This window comes from Xiphophorus couchianus, chromosome 5 (assembly GCF_001444195.1).
Source record: "Xiphophorus couchianus chromosome 5, X_couchianus-1.0, whole genome shotgun sequence".
NCBI lineage: Eukaryota > Metazoa > Chordata > Actinopteri > Cyprinodontiformes > Poeciliidae > Xiphophorus > Xiphophorus couchianus.
Genome location: NC_040232.1, coordinates 6,188,094 through 6,203,969, shown reverse-complemented (window position 1 = coordinate 6,203,969; position 15,876 = coordinate 6,188,094). Strand labels below are relative to the sequence as shown.

Here is a 15,876-nt window from a genome sequence, read left to right as displayed (position 1 = left end):
CCTGCACCGGATGCTGCGGAACCTCTTTCCAGAGGGCAGCAGGGAGAACAGTCCATGGTGGGGGTGTGAGGGGTCACTGATGATGTTTTGGCCTCAGGACACGCATCCTGCATCGATGGTTGACCTGACACTTCGCCCTTTTGCCTGAGCTGGGTGTGGAAGGTTGTTGCCGAAGCAGTTTCTCCTTGTGTGCCTTCTTCTCACTCACATGAGAGTTACCAAACTCTTTTGCAAGCTCAACCAGGAAGTCCACCCGTCTCTCCTGCACCCCAATGCATGCCTGATAAAGCACATGTGCATTCAGTGCTGCCATGTCAATCATGTTTGCCAGGTTTGCTGACCAGCTGCCACATAGTGATGGAACCTTGGTCACCCCCCGCAAGATTATGACTGAAATAAATGCCATTAGTTCTTGTGAACTAAATAGGTGAAGCAGTCACCTATTTATCCTCCACAGCACAAAAGGCTGCATGCAAATTTGCATGTGCAAAGTCTCCCAGATTTCTTTTGCTTACACTTTTTGCATGATTTTTTTGAGGTGGATCAACACAATTAATTTGGTTAGTTTATTTCTAAACTGTCATTTTATACCCTCTTAGCTTTATTTAAAAGAAAAACATTACTAATTTCTTTTAGAAAAACCTTTGCATATTTTTTGAAACAGATTGTATGTTTTGCAAACTCTATGTACATTTGGCAAAATGACCTGGATAATGCAGCACAACATCATGGATCAGCTGCAAAAGGTCACATCTCTCCAAAAACACTTCATGTATGCTTCAAAACTAAACTGACTAGTTGTAGGTATCATAGATACCCACCCCCAACATGGACTATTCACACTCCTACCTTCTGGCCTGACGGTCAACGGCCACATTTACAATTGAAGAAGAATGCTAATTTGAGCCATCAGAGTCGTCAGTTTGGACTCAGGGTCTTTTTCTGCACTGTTTCAGTAAGTCTGGGGAGAAATCGAAAACCTAGTACTCCTAGTGAAAACTCAATTCAAGATTAATTAATTTAAAAAACAATGTTTAGACAACTTGTCTCTTGTTGTTAAATCAACTTCATGAACTTTAACTTCTGAGTTAAAACCAAAACAATTTTCTTGTTGATCTAAATTCCATTTTGAAGGCAGCAGGGGGACTTCCATTTTCAAATTAAACCACCTTCAAATGTTTTACAGTGTACAGATGCTGATTTTGTTTAGCTGTGCATGTAGATGTGGTTTTATTTGACACCAGGATGACTCAATTATATGACCATTTTAAAAAAATATGTGTGCATGAAGCACAGCTAATTATAGGCAGACGTGGAAAGCACTCTATGTGATCTATCGCCCTTCTCTGGCTCCGGGTCACGACATGATCCGCTCGGCAGACCTGCTTCAACTTTGTCATCATTTCTATTCCTGAAGGTGCAATGTGTATTTTTGTGTGTGATTTTTTTAATTTTTTTGTCTGTACTTAATATTACCAAAAAACGTTTGATTTTCTGGAGTGGCCCAGCCAGTAATTTGTTTTTCATTTATTATAGACAGCAGTATAGTTCGTGTTCTTTTTACTTACTTTTCTGTCTTTTGACAGACTCCATTTTTTGTTGAATAAATTAATTTTAGGGTTTTTCATGAATTTAAATAATTTTGGCCTTATCTGGGAACTCAATAAATATCGTTAAATTTCATCTCTTGACGTTATGAGCTAGCCATCGGGAGAAAAGTGAAAACCCAAATCCAAAATGTGTTGTCATCAAAATGTTCTAGGTATTATAATTTTCTAATGTTTTTTTTTATACAAATAGCTCTTATACAGTCTGTGTAGACATGGGAGTCTGATTATGTTGTAAAATTTAGAAGCAAATTTACACAAAATCAACTCATCGGAAATCCTGAAGTCTCAATAATTTGTTTTTATTTCAGTTATGTTCTGATTAATCACTAGTTATTTTTACTCAGCTACATTTAATGGAGTAATTTGTTGTGAAAAAAATTGCTTGTTTACTATTCCTTAATTTTAACTTTTACGTTTGCATTATTACTACAAAGTACTACTACTCTTATTTGAGTAAAATTTCCAGATGCTTTGACCTGTATGTGTGACTTCACTGAATGAAGAGCAAACATGTTTCAATCAAAAATGCACCAGATACAGACACTCAGCTACAGATTATATTGGAGTGAGACCTCTTGTTTTTACACCAGCTTTGATGCTCTGATGTTAGTTTCCATCTCCTGAGATCTGAAGGTAAAAATGATGCAGGAAACACTGAATACTAACATACATACGCATTACTTACTGTATTAGTTTACTAAATATTAAAAATATTTCTAAAAGTGGTTAGCCTGTCTTAATTGTTATTTATTTGCATTAATTATTTTCATTTTAGTTTTAAGAAAAACAGAATTTAGTTTGTATTTTTTTTTGTCTCATTACGTCCTTTAAAAATATTCTATCAAATATTCTGATCAGTTACTCAGTACTCAAGCAAGCAAAAAGTAGCCGTGCAAGAAATTACTTGCACGGCTACTTTTTGCTTGTACTTAAGTAAAGAAATGTGATGAATTAGTTATAGTTTTCTTAAGCGTAATTTCTAGGTTCTCTACCACAGCAGACAGATCTATTATAAATTAATTATGGTGTGAAAAGTTTTCTACTGCATTTTATCAGATATGTTTTCTGATTTTACAGGACAATTAATGGCTAAATTCCAGTATGCCATGCTAGTGCATAATATCTGAAATATTTTAAATGTTTTAATAAGCAAATAAGTGACAGTGACAGTCCTGCCATGACAGCCTGATACTACAGCATGCTCTCCAATGTGCTTGTAGCACTGTGCAGCTCTCCGCTTTTTCAAGATGGCCTTCTTGGCATCAGCAAGCCGTGTGGCATTACCACAACCTTCGATGACTGCTGGATAATGTCTCAAGTCAAATATTCATCGACCTCGGAGGAATGGCGGTGGTAAATCACGTCCTGTAGCGAGCGATCTCCATGATGCAACCACCACAAATCCCAGACAGCTTTATGAGGGGTGTCCTGCTGGGGAATCTTAGATGTGATAAGACACAAATCATAGTAGGAGAATGACCTTACATGCAGAAATGATCGGAGTGTTTACCAGAAGGATTTCTGTGAAGGTCACAAAACACGGCCAAACTCTCATAACTGCACGTGTGTCGTATTCACTGTGTGTTTTACTGTGTGAATTTCTCAGTAGTAAAAATCAAACTGCTCTTATAGAAGCAGAATAAAATGCTTGTAGAGAAAGACAACAGAAAGTTGGTCATCAGATTTTGCTCTTGAAAAAAGGCACACCTTTGTTTTATTTTTATTCTTTTCACCTTAAAGAGACAGTACTATGCAAAATTGACTTTTTTGAGCTTTATATCAAGTAATAATGTCATTCCATCATCAAAAACCTACCTGGAGTTTTGCATTGATTCCTTTATGAATGTTTACTTTAATCTCCATGGCAACCATTTAGCTGCTCAAAACGCCTGGGTGGACCAAGCTCCACCTTCGAGACGCAGCTCCTCCTCTGAGCTTCCTAGCTTCCGCCTCACAGAGCAGGAAACCCTCACAAGTCCCCCACTGAGCTCCTTCAGACTAGCCAGAAGCAATTAGCAAACACCTGGTGGAACAGCACATCAGCTGAACTCATAAATATTAACTACTTCTCAGAGCAACGCTGGTAAAAACTATCTTAAAGGGTTAATAGAAGAGAAATGTTTTGATGTCTTCCTGAAGGTGGAGTTTCAGAAAGAGCAGGAGTTTTTAAAGAGTCTGAAGCCCAATTTCAAGGTGTTAAACTTGGAGGGAACGTTTTCTTTTAAATCATATTTTATATTTATACTACTTTCATAACAAATTAACTTAACATAATTACTTGATTATGCCATAAAATGGCACTATGTGCCTGGGAAACATAATAATGCCCCCACTTTAACTTTTCCTCGTTTTGTTTTCATTTGTTTGATGAGGTAGTAATGGCGGATGTTACATTATGTTGTAAATACAAACCTCCATTTGTCGGATGAGTATAAAATACCTAAATAGTCCCTGATTAGAGACAGAAATTGGGTTTGTATAATTTGTGAACACATGCTCCTTTGTCTTATTGACATAATCCTGCCATGTATGATGTGGAGCTCTTTTTAGAAAATTTGTTGTATATTTATTTACAATATATATTTATTTAATATTTACTGCTTTTTTTGCAGTAAAAATGTGTCAGCAGTAAATATAATGTTGTTTTGTTAGGTTTCTTCCTTTTTGATAGAAACCACTACTTCTTTTAGTGAAGGTGTTAATATTTTAGATTAATTTATACCACAGCTTATAGTGATGACAAAAATTAATTTCTTGTCATTTATGTTTATCAGATTCTAAAATTATTTGATTATCATTTAATCTTTAGTAAATAATGATAGAGTGCAGAACTCATTAAATTTTTACTTTTAGAACCACCTTTATTAGCAATATCTTAAACTTTATTCTTACTTTGATTCATGCCAAGCTGTGGTAAGGACACAAATAAAAACACCACCTTTGACTCTTTGGTCAGCCTTTAAAATATATATTTACTGCATATTATTGAACAACAGTCTATGCTACGTTCAATCTGAAATACAAATTTTGCTCTTTTTGACATAAAGTGGCTTGCTAATGTTTTAATGACAAACGTATATGAATAACTGGGTTGGACTTGCTCAGTCAATGCAGTTTTATGTATCTCCTGAGTCAAGTGCCAGTAAGATCAAAACTACTCAACCTTATAAACAACATTCTCCTCAGTTCACTTCCTTAAAAATAACCCAGCAACAAAACAAGGAATCACTACAAGTTCACGTGGAAACAGATCAGAAGTCAACCTTGACCCCATTGCCTTAACCCTTCAGAAACATCCCAGCAGTAAAATATTTAATAAATCATGACGGAATAGCTGGACAACTTTAACACAGGCTTAGACAATGTGACCTTTACTGTTGGAAGAATCTGGTAACTATTTTAAGTGGATGATCATAATTTTTGTATCTGGAGCTCCTGAGAATTTGTTTTATTGTTTATGATGTTGAAAGTTTTATGTGCCAGAACGGCCCAATGCCATGAGGTACAGTAAATGCGCATGCCACAGGCAAACTCTTGTTTTAACAAACAAATAAATAATAATATGATACCCAATCTCAGATTTTTCAAATCTCCACCACAGAACCACAGTTAGAGACAGTCAGTTGACATGAATACTTTAAAGCTCTTTTATAAAAGCTATAAATGGTCTATTGTGCTTGAACATTGTGACATTGTATTGTACTCCGTATTCAGAGGAACATGTTCTGGGTTTAACCTACAATACAGTTTCACTCAGAATATTAAACACCCTTGTCATAAGCATTATTGTCACATTTATTTTTGTTTCTGTGTATTTTATCTGCTAGCCTTTGAGCAGAAAGGAATTTAGTGTTCAATGAATCTGCATGATTAAGTCACACTTGAGAGGTTTTTAAATAATCTAAATGTATTTAAGTTTGGTAATAGGGAAGTTAACCCACCGCAATTACTCTTTAAACTCCTGATCATTTTTCAGCCCAATGCGTTCACTGACATACACACACAATATATATATATATATATATATATATATATAGTGCCAATCATTTAGTGCATAAATGTTTTACGCAGTAAATGATGTGAAACAAAATTACAATGATTGGATATTTTAAAATGTGGGGGGAATCTGTGGCTTAGACTTTAAACCTCGTCTCTGATTCGTGTTAAACTTGATCCCTGCTCCTGTTGCTCTAACTGTGTTGTTATCCAGACAGATTGTTGACCTGATAGTAATCTTACTTTGATTCCAGATGATTTTTTTAAAGATTCTGCGTGGAATACGGGACTCATTAGCAGATTGTAGGAAAAGGGGTGATATAGAAATAAAATCAAAGAAAGATTTGGTTTACTTTTATTCTGAAAATCACAGACGGAAGCGAGTTCTGTGGGCGTTTATGGCGGAACACAGAAGATTTCGTTGTCATGGCTAACGACTCAAATACAGTCAAGAGATTCCCGTATTAACAAAGATTGAGGTCAACACATTGGTGAAGGTATTTATTTAATATCTAGAGCACGTACTGATGGCAGTATTGTATCGTAGCGAACTACGTTGTGGCTAGCATTAGCCAGCTAGCTATGGGAGCCCCACAAAATGGCTGGTGGGATGTGTGGGGTTTCGCAGGTTGGCCCGCTACTCTTAACTCTTTCTGTAAATGACATATTCTTGCTATGTATCAAGTCATTTATTAAAGAACATTGCATAAACTTTAATTGAAAAAGTGGCTGTATTTTAAGTCTTCGAAAAGCACGTATTATGACAGACCGCTCCCTGCTGAACTATTTCCTATTCTCGCGAGATTTGAGTCGCTTCGCCATGCAGTGATGTTTGTTTCGGGATGAGAATCTACATCGATGTGGATGAGCTCCTAAACGTAACACTCTACAGACATTTAAAAGCAGAAGACTAATATTTAAAATATTGAGAAAGTAGTAAAGGCAGAACAATGGCCAAATGCTTTAATAATAAATTAGGAGTATTACAGGACTTTATTTGTCTAATTCAAGCAGCCTCCCTCCCGCTTTCTGAATACATGTGTGCTCTGAGTGACCTGTTTATTTATGGTGCACATTGCATTTTCTTTTCTTTTAGACAATTAACTTACCAGCGAGCTGATTGACTTTCTTGATTCACTACTTCCTTTCTTTTCTGCTGTCTGTGAGGGGGATCCAACTGCCCTGCAGCAATTCTGGGAGATTAATTTGCTGTTCAATAGTACGAATTTAGTGTTTTTTCGTTAACTAGTAGAGAAATTAAACTATTTACTCATTAATTCCTTTCTTCTAGAAAACGCGATTCCAATTAACACAGGGTGAATGATCTGAAAAACAGCTGAAGTACCAATCAGTGACTGTTTTTTCTGCACATTTGTGCAGGTTGCTCTATGTTCATCTATTGTGGTTCCTCTTGAAAATAGGGACACTCCAATCAGGATTTGTATTCTGATACAGAATCAGTCAGTAGTCTGTCTTGCATTTTTATTTTTTTTGCTTCACACAGTTGCAAACGGCACACTGTAAGAGCATTAAGATCCTGAACAGTAAAGTTACTGCCTGCAGAGACTGAGCAGATCGGCAGCTCAAAATAATGACAATTGAATTATCTATTTTTATCCTCATCCTCAGTTACTACTTTATTTATTGCAGTGTGGCTCCCTGAAATGTAGGGCATTCCTGTCAGAAAACAAGATTTGAGTATCACTGACTTGTAGCTGATACAATGTGTATTTTGACACACAGCTTATGACCTGATACTTTAACAACACATAAGCACCAGACAAATTTAGTCCAGTCCTGTAAATTTTGATACAAGAAATTAGAATTTGATCTGACTTGGTGTATTATGAAGTCAGAAGGAATTATGCAATTCAGCTGAATAGGAGCATATTTATTTACTGACCTGAAATATGAAGAAAAAAAATTACCTTGCTCATAAGTCTTTAAGTTTTATGATTACTGTATTTAGATTTTTAGATTATGGTTGTTTAAATGTTTACAGCACAGTCTTTATTGCTGATTATTAACTAAAGGTGTTTCTAAAGTACTCGCATAGAGCAGTATCAGTTTTGGTATACTGATAATATAAAAAAGCAAGAAATAATGGCACATCAAAATAATGCACATAACATTTTACACTGGTTAGTCTCTCATTCACTGCCAAGAGCCAGTGTCCTGAATGCATAATACCTGCTCTAGGCAAGCCCGGTCAAATGGTTGCATTTTATTCTCAGTATGTTAATATTTCTTCAGAGGCCCTGAAATGTCTCAATTATTTGACTGAGTTGATTGGAGCAAGGGAAACATGCAAGACATTGGTTTATGACACTTGGCTGACGAACTGACCATGGTACACCATGCAGCATGAGGAACATTTCTCAGGATTGTAAAAAATCTGATTGTAACCAAGGAATAAATAGAGATGCCGTGATGCATCAGTGTATTACCAGATAGTGGTTTTGGTGGTGGAAAAGAACCAAGAAGCATCTAAATATTGGCGTTGGTAAGTTTCTAGAGCAAAGGTCTGCAATTACAGCCTTCAATTGTTTTTGAATACAGCCCTGCTCCAGGACACCAGAGTCAAAATAAATCCTTCAGCACATCAGCAAGTTGCACAAAGGGTCAGTGGTTAAAAATTAATTTGATTCAGGTGTGTTGGAGCAGAAAATGCACCCAAACGTTGGTACTTGAGGAGTTGTAGTAATTTAGGATTTAGAAGTTGATATTGATAAGTTAGAGACAACAGTACATTTAGACAATGTAGGGTTCAGGTTTACAGAAGATGCATATTAAATAAGGCCTGTAAAACAAAAAAGCTGGCTATCATTATCATGTCTGACCACAGTCTTAAATCTCTGTCAGTGGACTCTGCATGTCTTACAAGATGTGTTAAGGCCAAGCAAGCTGACATATAAAACTGTTTTTTTGCTACATACTGTATTATTTTTTAGGTGATTAGTGTTATGAATGTAGTACAATTTGTTCTTTTAATACCAAATTCTCAGATTTGTTTGTAGCAGCCGTTTTTGATTTGCTAATCATTTTCTGTTTGAATTATGAATTCACTATTGTTTCTTCATAATTTTATCTAAGTTGTGTTTAGACAGTTTGAACAAGCTCTGTTTTATCTACTGTCTGATTATGTACGCATAAGAAGCGTTTGGAATCATTAATAAAATTAAGCATTTGAGGCAGATTATTGATTGGCTCATTAATGTCTAGACATTAATAGGCGGATCTCAGTGTTTCAGTCATTAAGGTTGGATATCACTTTAGGAAAATAGGTTGACCGTATTTCTTTTTGTTGGAGACACTGCTTTAATTTTAAATAGGTTTAATGGGGGGGGAAGAAGACTTGGCATGATGGCTGCCCTTGATATGAATAATTATAATAGTATATTTCTGCTTTCCACCTCAGCCTCGCTGTGCACAAAGACAGTAACGGTTTACTCCTTGCTCCAACCCTGTGTTCGGAGCGCAGTGCTACCCTCTCCATCGGCTGCCCCACCAGAGAGACCCATTTCATTTTTGGACCTGCGGTTGCTGCTCTTCGACTTGCTCAGATACAGACTCAAACACAGATCGCTCTCTGGCAGATCGCTGTTCTAGCATCTATCGTTTTGGGCCACTGGTGTGATCTCACAGCAACATTACCTCCTCACCTTGCCCTCCTGAGTTTTTTGACTCAGCAGCAGGTGTCGACGTTTGGCCTAGAGGGAACCACAAACAGACGGATTTCTACTATCACTCAACCAAGTCGGTCTGCTGCAATGTATCACCAGCAATCTCAACAACAGGGCTCCCAGCCTTTTCTAAATGCATCTAGGCCGCCTCATCATCCGCCATCTGCAAGTCAGCATCCAAATCACCCCAACATGCAAGGAATGGGGTTCCAGTTTCCTCGTCCCAACCAACTTCCCGATGAGCTAGAGTCTGCCCTTTCCATCAGGGGCACCAGAGATATGGATCACCGGCAGATGGATCTAATGAATCAATCGAACCAACATCAGAACCAAGGTACAGGGATTGGTCAACATGGAAGCTATGGCTCCAACCCAATGTTGCTGTCAGCAGATAATCAGTCTGGACACCAGCAAGGAGTCGACTGGTCAAACTATCAAGCTCCAACCAAACTTTTTGCGGCAACACAGCAGCAGCCTCAGGGCAGCCAATCAGGAGCCAGAATACTAAACTGGAATCCCCCCATAACTGACTCACCAACTCCTCAAACTCGACAACCTCTTGGTGATGGAGGTAGGATGGAAGGTCAGGGTTTGTACACGCCAGAGAGTGCGGGAAGCATCTTGGCTAGCTTTGGACTTTCAAACGACGACTTGGAGGTGTTGAGTCATTACCCGGACGATCAATTAACGCCAGATACTTTACCGTTCATACTCCGTGACATCCAACTCAAAAAATCAGGAAAGCAAAAATCTGTGAGCTCTACCTCCTCTTCTTCATATTCTCACAATTTGACTCCTACTGGTTCTTCACACTCAGTGGAAGTACCTAGCCTTCTTACTGTTACGCAGACAGCCGGGAAGGTCATTGACTATGGACATGCCAGTCGTGGAACCGAAGAAAGTGGCACCCGAGAGACTTTTAAAAGGGAGCAGCTTTCTAGTGAAAGGACTGTTAAAATGCTTCCAACTGCAACTTCCTCATCAGTGTCAAAGGTGGAGAAAACTGAAAGACGTCAAGTTCGTGTAGAACACAAGGAGCCAATCAAACACGGAGACAGGGACTATCGCAAGACGACCTGCGAAAAGCGCAAGAACAGCCGATCACCAGCGAGAGAATTTGCACCATTGCCTAAATCTCGTAATTTAGACAGAGACTACCGACAAGTGGAATCTAAACAGCGGCCGCCATCTGAAACCAGGAGTGAGGATTCGTCAAGACGTTCTCCCTCTTCTTCATCTGCTTCAAGACATGGCAGTAGCAAGAAGTTGCCTACGCCTACCATGATAAGCGATTTCACAGCGGTGTCTCCAAAGGTGTTTCCTCATACCTGCTCCCTGTGTCACATTCAGTGTGAACAGGAAAAGGTGAGTGCTAACATGTCATCATACTAATGTCCAGAATATTCCTTTAAAACACTAAAATCAGTTTGATTTATTTTTTTTATAGTCGTTTCATGAAGACATTTTGCAATACCTTATATGCTTGTTTTTAAGTTTCCTTCTTTAGTTTTCTTAAGTATGTAAATAATTTGGAGCTAAATTGGGGCTTGATTAATAACAGCCATTCACATTGACCAAAACATCACGTTAGCAGCGTTTTTGGCTCGTTAAGTCATAATGACCCAGACATAAAACTGAATAAAGGTAGGTAATTGACTAGCACAGCCTTAACGGACCAGTTTGTGAATTTAACAGCCCATTAAAAGACCACAACAGCTATAGTGGTGTGATTGTTCTTTCTACAATGTATAAGCCTGTTACTCCCAACCAGGTTCAGAACTGAAGAAGCACTTTGAACGGGAGGAGGTGAAACGTCTCTAAGAAAGCAGTCGTTCTATTACCTTGGCATACCGGAAACTTGGACTTTTGATACATTTTCTCTCACTAGACCTTAAAAGAAATGTTGGCAGATAGCATGAGGTATTCTTGAATAATAAAATAGACTTTGATGAGTCTGCTATGATACATCTGCAGAAAGACAGGATGGTTTCAGCTACTAAACCTCTATTTCTCTTCTTGCAGTTTCTTTTCTTTTTGCAATGCTCACCTCTTTTTTAACTCAGAGGCCAATAAATAGATTACCTAAAATGGCAAAACAAGGCAGATAAATGATCCTTGAATGGTAAAAAGTTTTCCGTTTTCCCAGGATTGCTTTAGTTGATTTCTGTTTTTAAATTATGCAAACCAGGTTATGGTCATTATGATAAATATGATGGCATAGCGGTCTTAAGCTCCCTTGAGGCAAACAGGAATGACTGTTTTAGTGGTAGAAAGGATATCTGTTGACCTCATTTGTACTAAAAAGGTAAAGTAAATATGCAACCTATTCAAGTGTTTGACAGTTCTGGTGTGCTGAAATTTTCCACTGTTACTATTTATAAGCTGGGAATTCAGTTCTTGTTGGCATTTTAAGGGTTCAGCATTTTAGACATACGCATTTTCTTTGGTAAAGAAGTTCTTAACACATCATGTAAAAGTGGCCAGGACAGATAGTGATTAAGAAAAGAAAAAAGAAAAATTTTTATGTTCCAAAATTATGTTTTCAAATTCAGATTACAGGTGGTGTGTAAAGCCACGTGTGTTTTATGTGGCTTTGTGTGTCTTTAATATGCTAATACATGTAAAAAATTACAAAATAGTTAATGTTTGGTTTTCCTTTTTAATAGGGCGGAACAAGGTATTCATGAAAAAACATTTGTTCATCTACTGCATATCATAATTTTGGAGAATCGCTTTGCTGTCTTACAAAAACTAAATGGGAACTTGTAGAGGAATTGTCAGTAGCCAAATTATTTATCTGAATTATTCGAAAACGTTAAAAAAAATTGTTGTATATATAGCTGGGTTGTGTTGAATGACTATGAGTAAGTAGTCAGTATCTTACCTCCAGTAGACAGCAATGAGAGCAATGTAAGTTTAGAGAATCATGGGAGATTTCTAATGGAGTCATAAGGTTACTAATAATAGTAGATTTTAAAGATCAAAAATTAGTCTAACCAAGACTTTACAACTTTTACCTACAACACTTTTTGAGCATTTTTATCTAGTAACTACTTAGTATTGTAATGACGTCTGATTACCGGCACTGTGTCTCCTGAATAGCAGTTCTGTTGTTTATTTCCTAAAATAACTTCAAATATTGTAGTGAAAGTGAAAAGCACTTATTTTTCCTGTGGGAATATGCTAATATTTTTAGCCAGGTAATGGTAATAAAAGTTAAGTTCTAGTTAATAAATGAAAATAAATGCTATTTACTTTAAAAAATGGCACAATGCAAAATTTATGTTTTGAAAAAAATCTTAAATAGATTCATTCAAACTGCTATTATAGCTCATCTTTGGTCACTTTAGATTAATAAAAAGGCTGTCCTGAGTACCCAGCAGAAAATCACTGTGACTGCCGTCTACAGCAGATAAAATGACTGCTCATAAATACCCAACACAAACCCAGCTCCAAAACTAACTATAGCTTTTCAAATGTAATTAATGCATTTTGTTTTGGTTAGTGATTTATACCCTCTGCATTTTTATATACTGCATCATATAAACATTGACCAAAGAATAGATAGATTACAATGTTGGCTTAATTGTTGCCAATATTTGAAGAGAAAAGTTTTGTAAGATACACTACTCACAGAAAGATTTCGGGGAAGTTTTCAGAGAACCATAAACAGTTCATGCTAGAGTGATGTTACATCATAAAAGCAAAGGATTCATATAGAAATTTAGTGTAATTGTTTCTTCATCTCAAAAGTTATAAATATCTTTAACTCGTGTTTTTGAGCATAAATCACTTTTTAACAGTGACTCGTCTTGACGAGTTGACTTATTTTATGCTGAAGCTTTTGACTTTTCTTAAAGCTTCATCATCATTAACGATTCCTGTTTGAATCTACTTCAACAAAGAGCAGCACTAAGACCCCTACTTTCTTGTCCAGCGCATATCATGCTGATGTAAGCAGTCATTTATGATCTGGTTCGACACTCAAATGCCTCTTAGTTGAAATGTAGCAGCTGATTTTTAGTTACAATCCTCGGCAGAAACTTCGCTATCAGAACATCATGTTTGAAGGTCCAGTATTATTTATTGATTGATGTCTTTTGCCTTGTTTCCACTGAGCGGTACGTTGGTGTGGTTCTGTACGCTATTTTATGGTTCGGTATGTAAAGGAGAATTTTTCCACCGCAAGTTAAGGTGCATTTACACCATCAATGTTTAGTCCACTTTAACCAAACTAGTTCATTTGTCTTGAATCGGTTGATCAAATTATATTTGTAGCACTTTACAAAAGCGAATGTTGTTGTGAAGGGCCTAGAAAGTCAGTTTGTTTGGGGAGGTGTAAATGTGCAATCGTACTCTAATGTGGACCACAAAAGCAAACTCTGCAGAAAACACACTATAGCGCAGGGAATGCTGGGTAAACAAACACGCGAGGCTAACGCATCCGGTAGAAATTACTTCTCTTTTGCCACGAAATCCTACAACCGTTTATTTCTGATGCTACTCTGTTTTAATTTACATTTTGTGAAGAAAGTTGCGCTTGTGTCTTCTTCAGAGGTTTTCATATTGTTTCCTTCAGTAGTTCTTGGTACAGCGCCACCACAGGTGAGGGAAGGAACAGGTTTTCTAAGGGTTTTTTTCATTTGATGCAGTGCAGTGTGAAAACAAACTGCACCAGCTAAAAATGTAACAAATGTTGCAACTTCGGTCCCCAATCAAGCTGAGTCTTCCCGACTTTACTCTCATTGAGCCTTGCGTCATACTAGTTCAACAACAAACATGACGTTTTTCTGTCCCCCAATCAGTTGACTGTGTTGTGTGTCACCAGTAGCTCCACCCTAACCGTACTGTACCTTTTTCTTATGAACCTACTTCTGAACTGGCCCAGGAATGATGTGGTACGGGTTTACTGTATGGGCCGCTTTTACAGTGGAAACAGACCAAATAGCAAACTGACCCATGCTGTACCGCTCAGTGGAAACAAGGCAAAAGTTAATGACTTCAAAATGTGTACAGCATCAAGAACAGGAATGCTTTAACTACGACCAGAAGGTTCAGAGGGTAATTCAAGGTCAATCACTTAATGGAACAGCATGTAATATAATAAATAAAGTAAGATTAGACTCTGGAAAAGGTCTACTGAAGTTGAGGAGTAAAGGTTATCAATTTGATATCTGATCAGGAAATCAAACATTCCTTACTTTTTGTGAGTAGTGTATATGTTCACCCCAGCCAACCTGACCTTCATCTGTGAGAGCAGAGGAAAAACTAAATGTTCAGAAATCTGACTTATTTGGTCGTCAATCAAATTGATTGATTTTCTGTGATTCTTGTCAATTCCAGGCCTGAAATGTTGCACACAAATAATTGTTTTTCACCTTGATGACAAATCACACTCATTCTAAGCTGAGGTGGAAAACAGACTGTTAGACATTGCTGCAGAAAATAAAGAGATAAGTGGACATGGACATGATCAAAGTTAAGTTTGTCTGTCTGTGGACGGGATCTCCTGCTAGAACCTGACGGAGATGTGCTGGAAACATGTCAGGTTCGGTAAAGATGATGTAACATCGACCTTCGTTCATGTGACTTTGTTGGCTGTTTTTTCCCCTCTGTTTCTGTGTCGGCCATGTTCTTATCTGCCTTGTTTTTTCAACTCCAGGACTGGGTTGACCATATTAACACTGTTGATCACACAGCCGCCTGCAGAGACCTGCGCAACAAGTGAGGACATTTCAGCATGCTGCTGATCGCTTTGTACCTGTAGCACATCTTCAATATCAGCATACAGTAGCAACAAGCATTAGATCAGCTCTAACAGTATTTGTGATCATTAGTCAAGCAGCTTTAAAGCTTAAGTGTTTTTTTATTCATTCTCAATCTGCATCTTTGTTTGAATGTATTCCACAACCTTCTGAGTAATGCATCCTGTGTGTGTTTGTTTGAAGGTACCCAGACTGGAAACCAAATGTACCAAGGTTAGTTGAAGTTCCACAGCACATGAAGCCCGTTGGGGTCAGTTTGTCACTTATCTAAACCAAAACAGGCAGAATAAAGGTAAAAAGGAAGGCCAGCCTCTTTCTGTCCTATGGTTTTACTTATCAGGATGGAATAAATAATCCACAACAGAACATAAATCATGATAATACAGTCTTATATGAACAATTCGATGGCATATTGTGCCAGGCTAGTAAAGATGCAGATTAAAAAGAAAAACAAATGTTATTGCAGATAAGACAACATATAAAATACGTTTGGGGAATATTGGTGTAAGATTTTATCTTGATGTTTTGGTGAATTTATTATAAGATTAAAAGTGACAAAGTATTTGCAACTCTTTTCAGTGGTGACGTCAAAGGCCCTCAAACCTTAAATATCACCCTTATAAGCATCTCCACTTTAAAATGGGCATAAAAAGCATAATTCTTATCAATAACTGCATTTAATCATTTTTGTTATTTTTTTTTACCTTCTTATGGACCCAGTGTAAAAATAACACTCTTGATGATACAGCCAGTTTTTTCTGTTTTCAAACATCTTTGCAATAAATCTAAATTCTTAACACAATATGAAATTTTTCACAATAA

General features: G+C 37.2%; 1 protein-coding gene across 2 annotated transcripts in view; it reads left to right on the top strand.

Moving 5' to 3' along the window:
• Positions 1 to 15,876, top strand: part of LOC114144047 (zinc finger protein 638-like) — a 29,058-nt gene that overhangs the window by 1,768 nt on the left and 11,414 nt on the right. For both annotated transcript variants that reach the window (XM_028016502.1, XM_028016503.1), the window contains exons 2-4: positions 9,025 to 10,654; positions 14,952 to 15,013; positions 15,238 to 15,267. In XM_028016502.1, the coding sequence (XP_027872303.1) occupies positions 9,025 to 10,654; positions 14,952 to 15,013; positions 15,238 to 15,267 (1,722 nt within the window). The remainder of the gene's footprint in view (positions 1 to 9,024; positions 10,655 to 14,951; positions 15,014 to 15,237; positions 15,268 to 15,876) is intronic.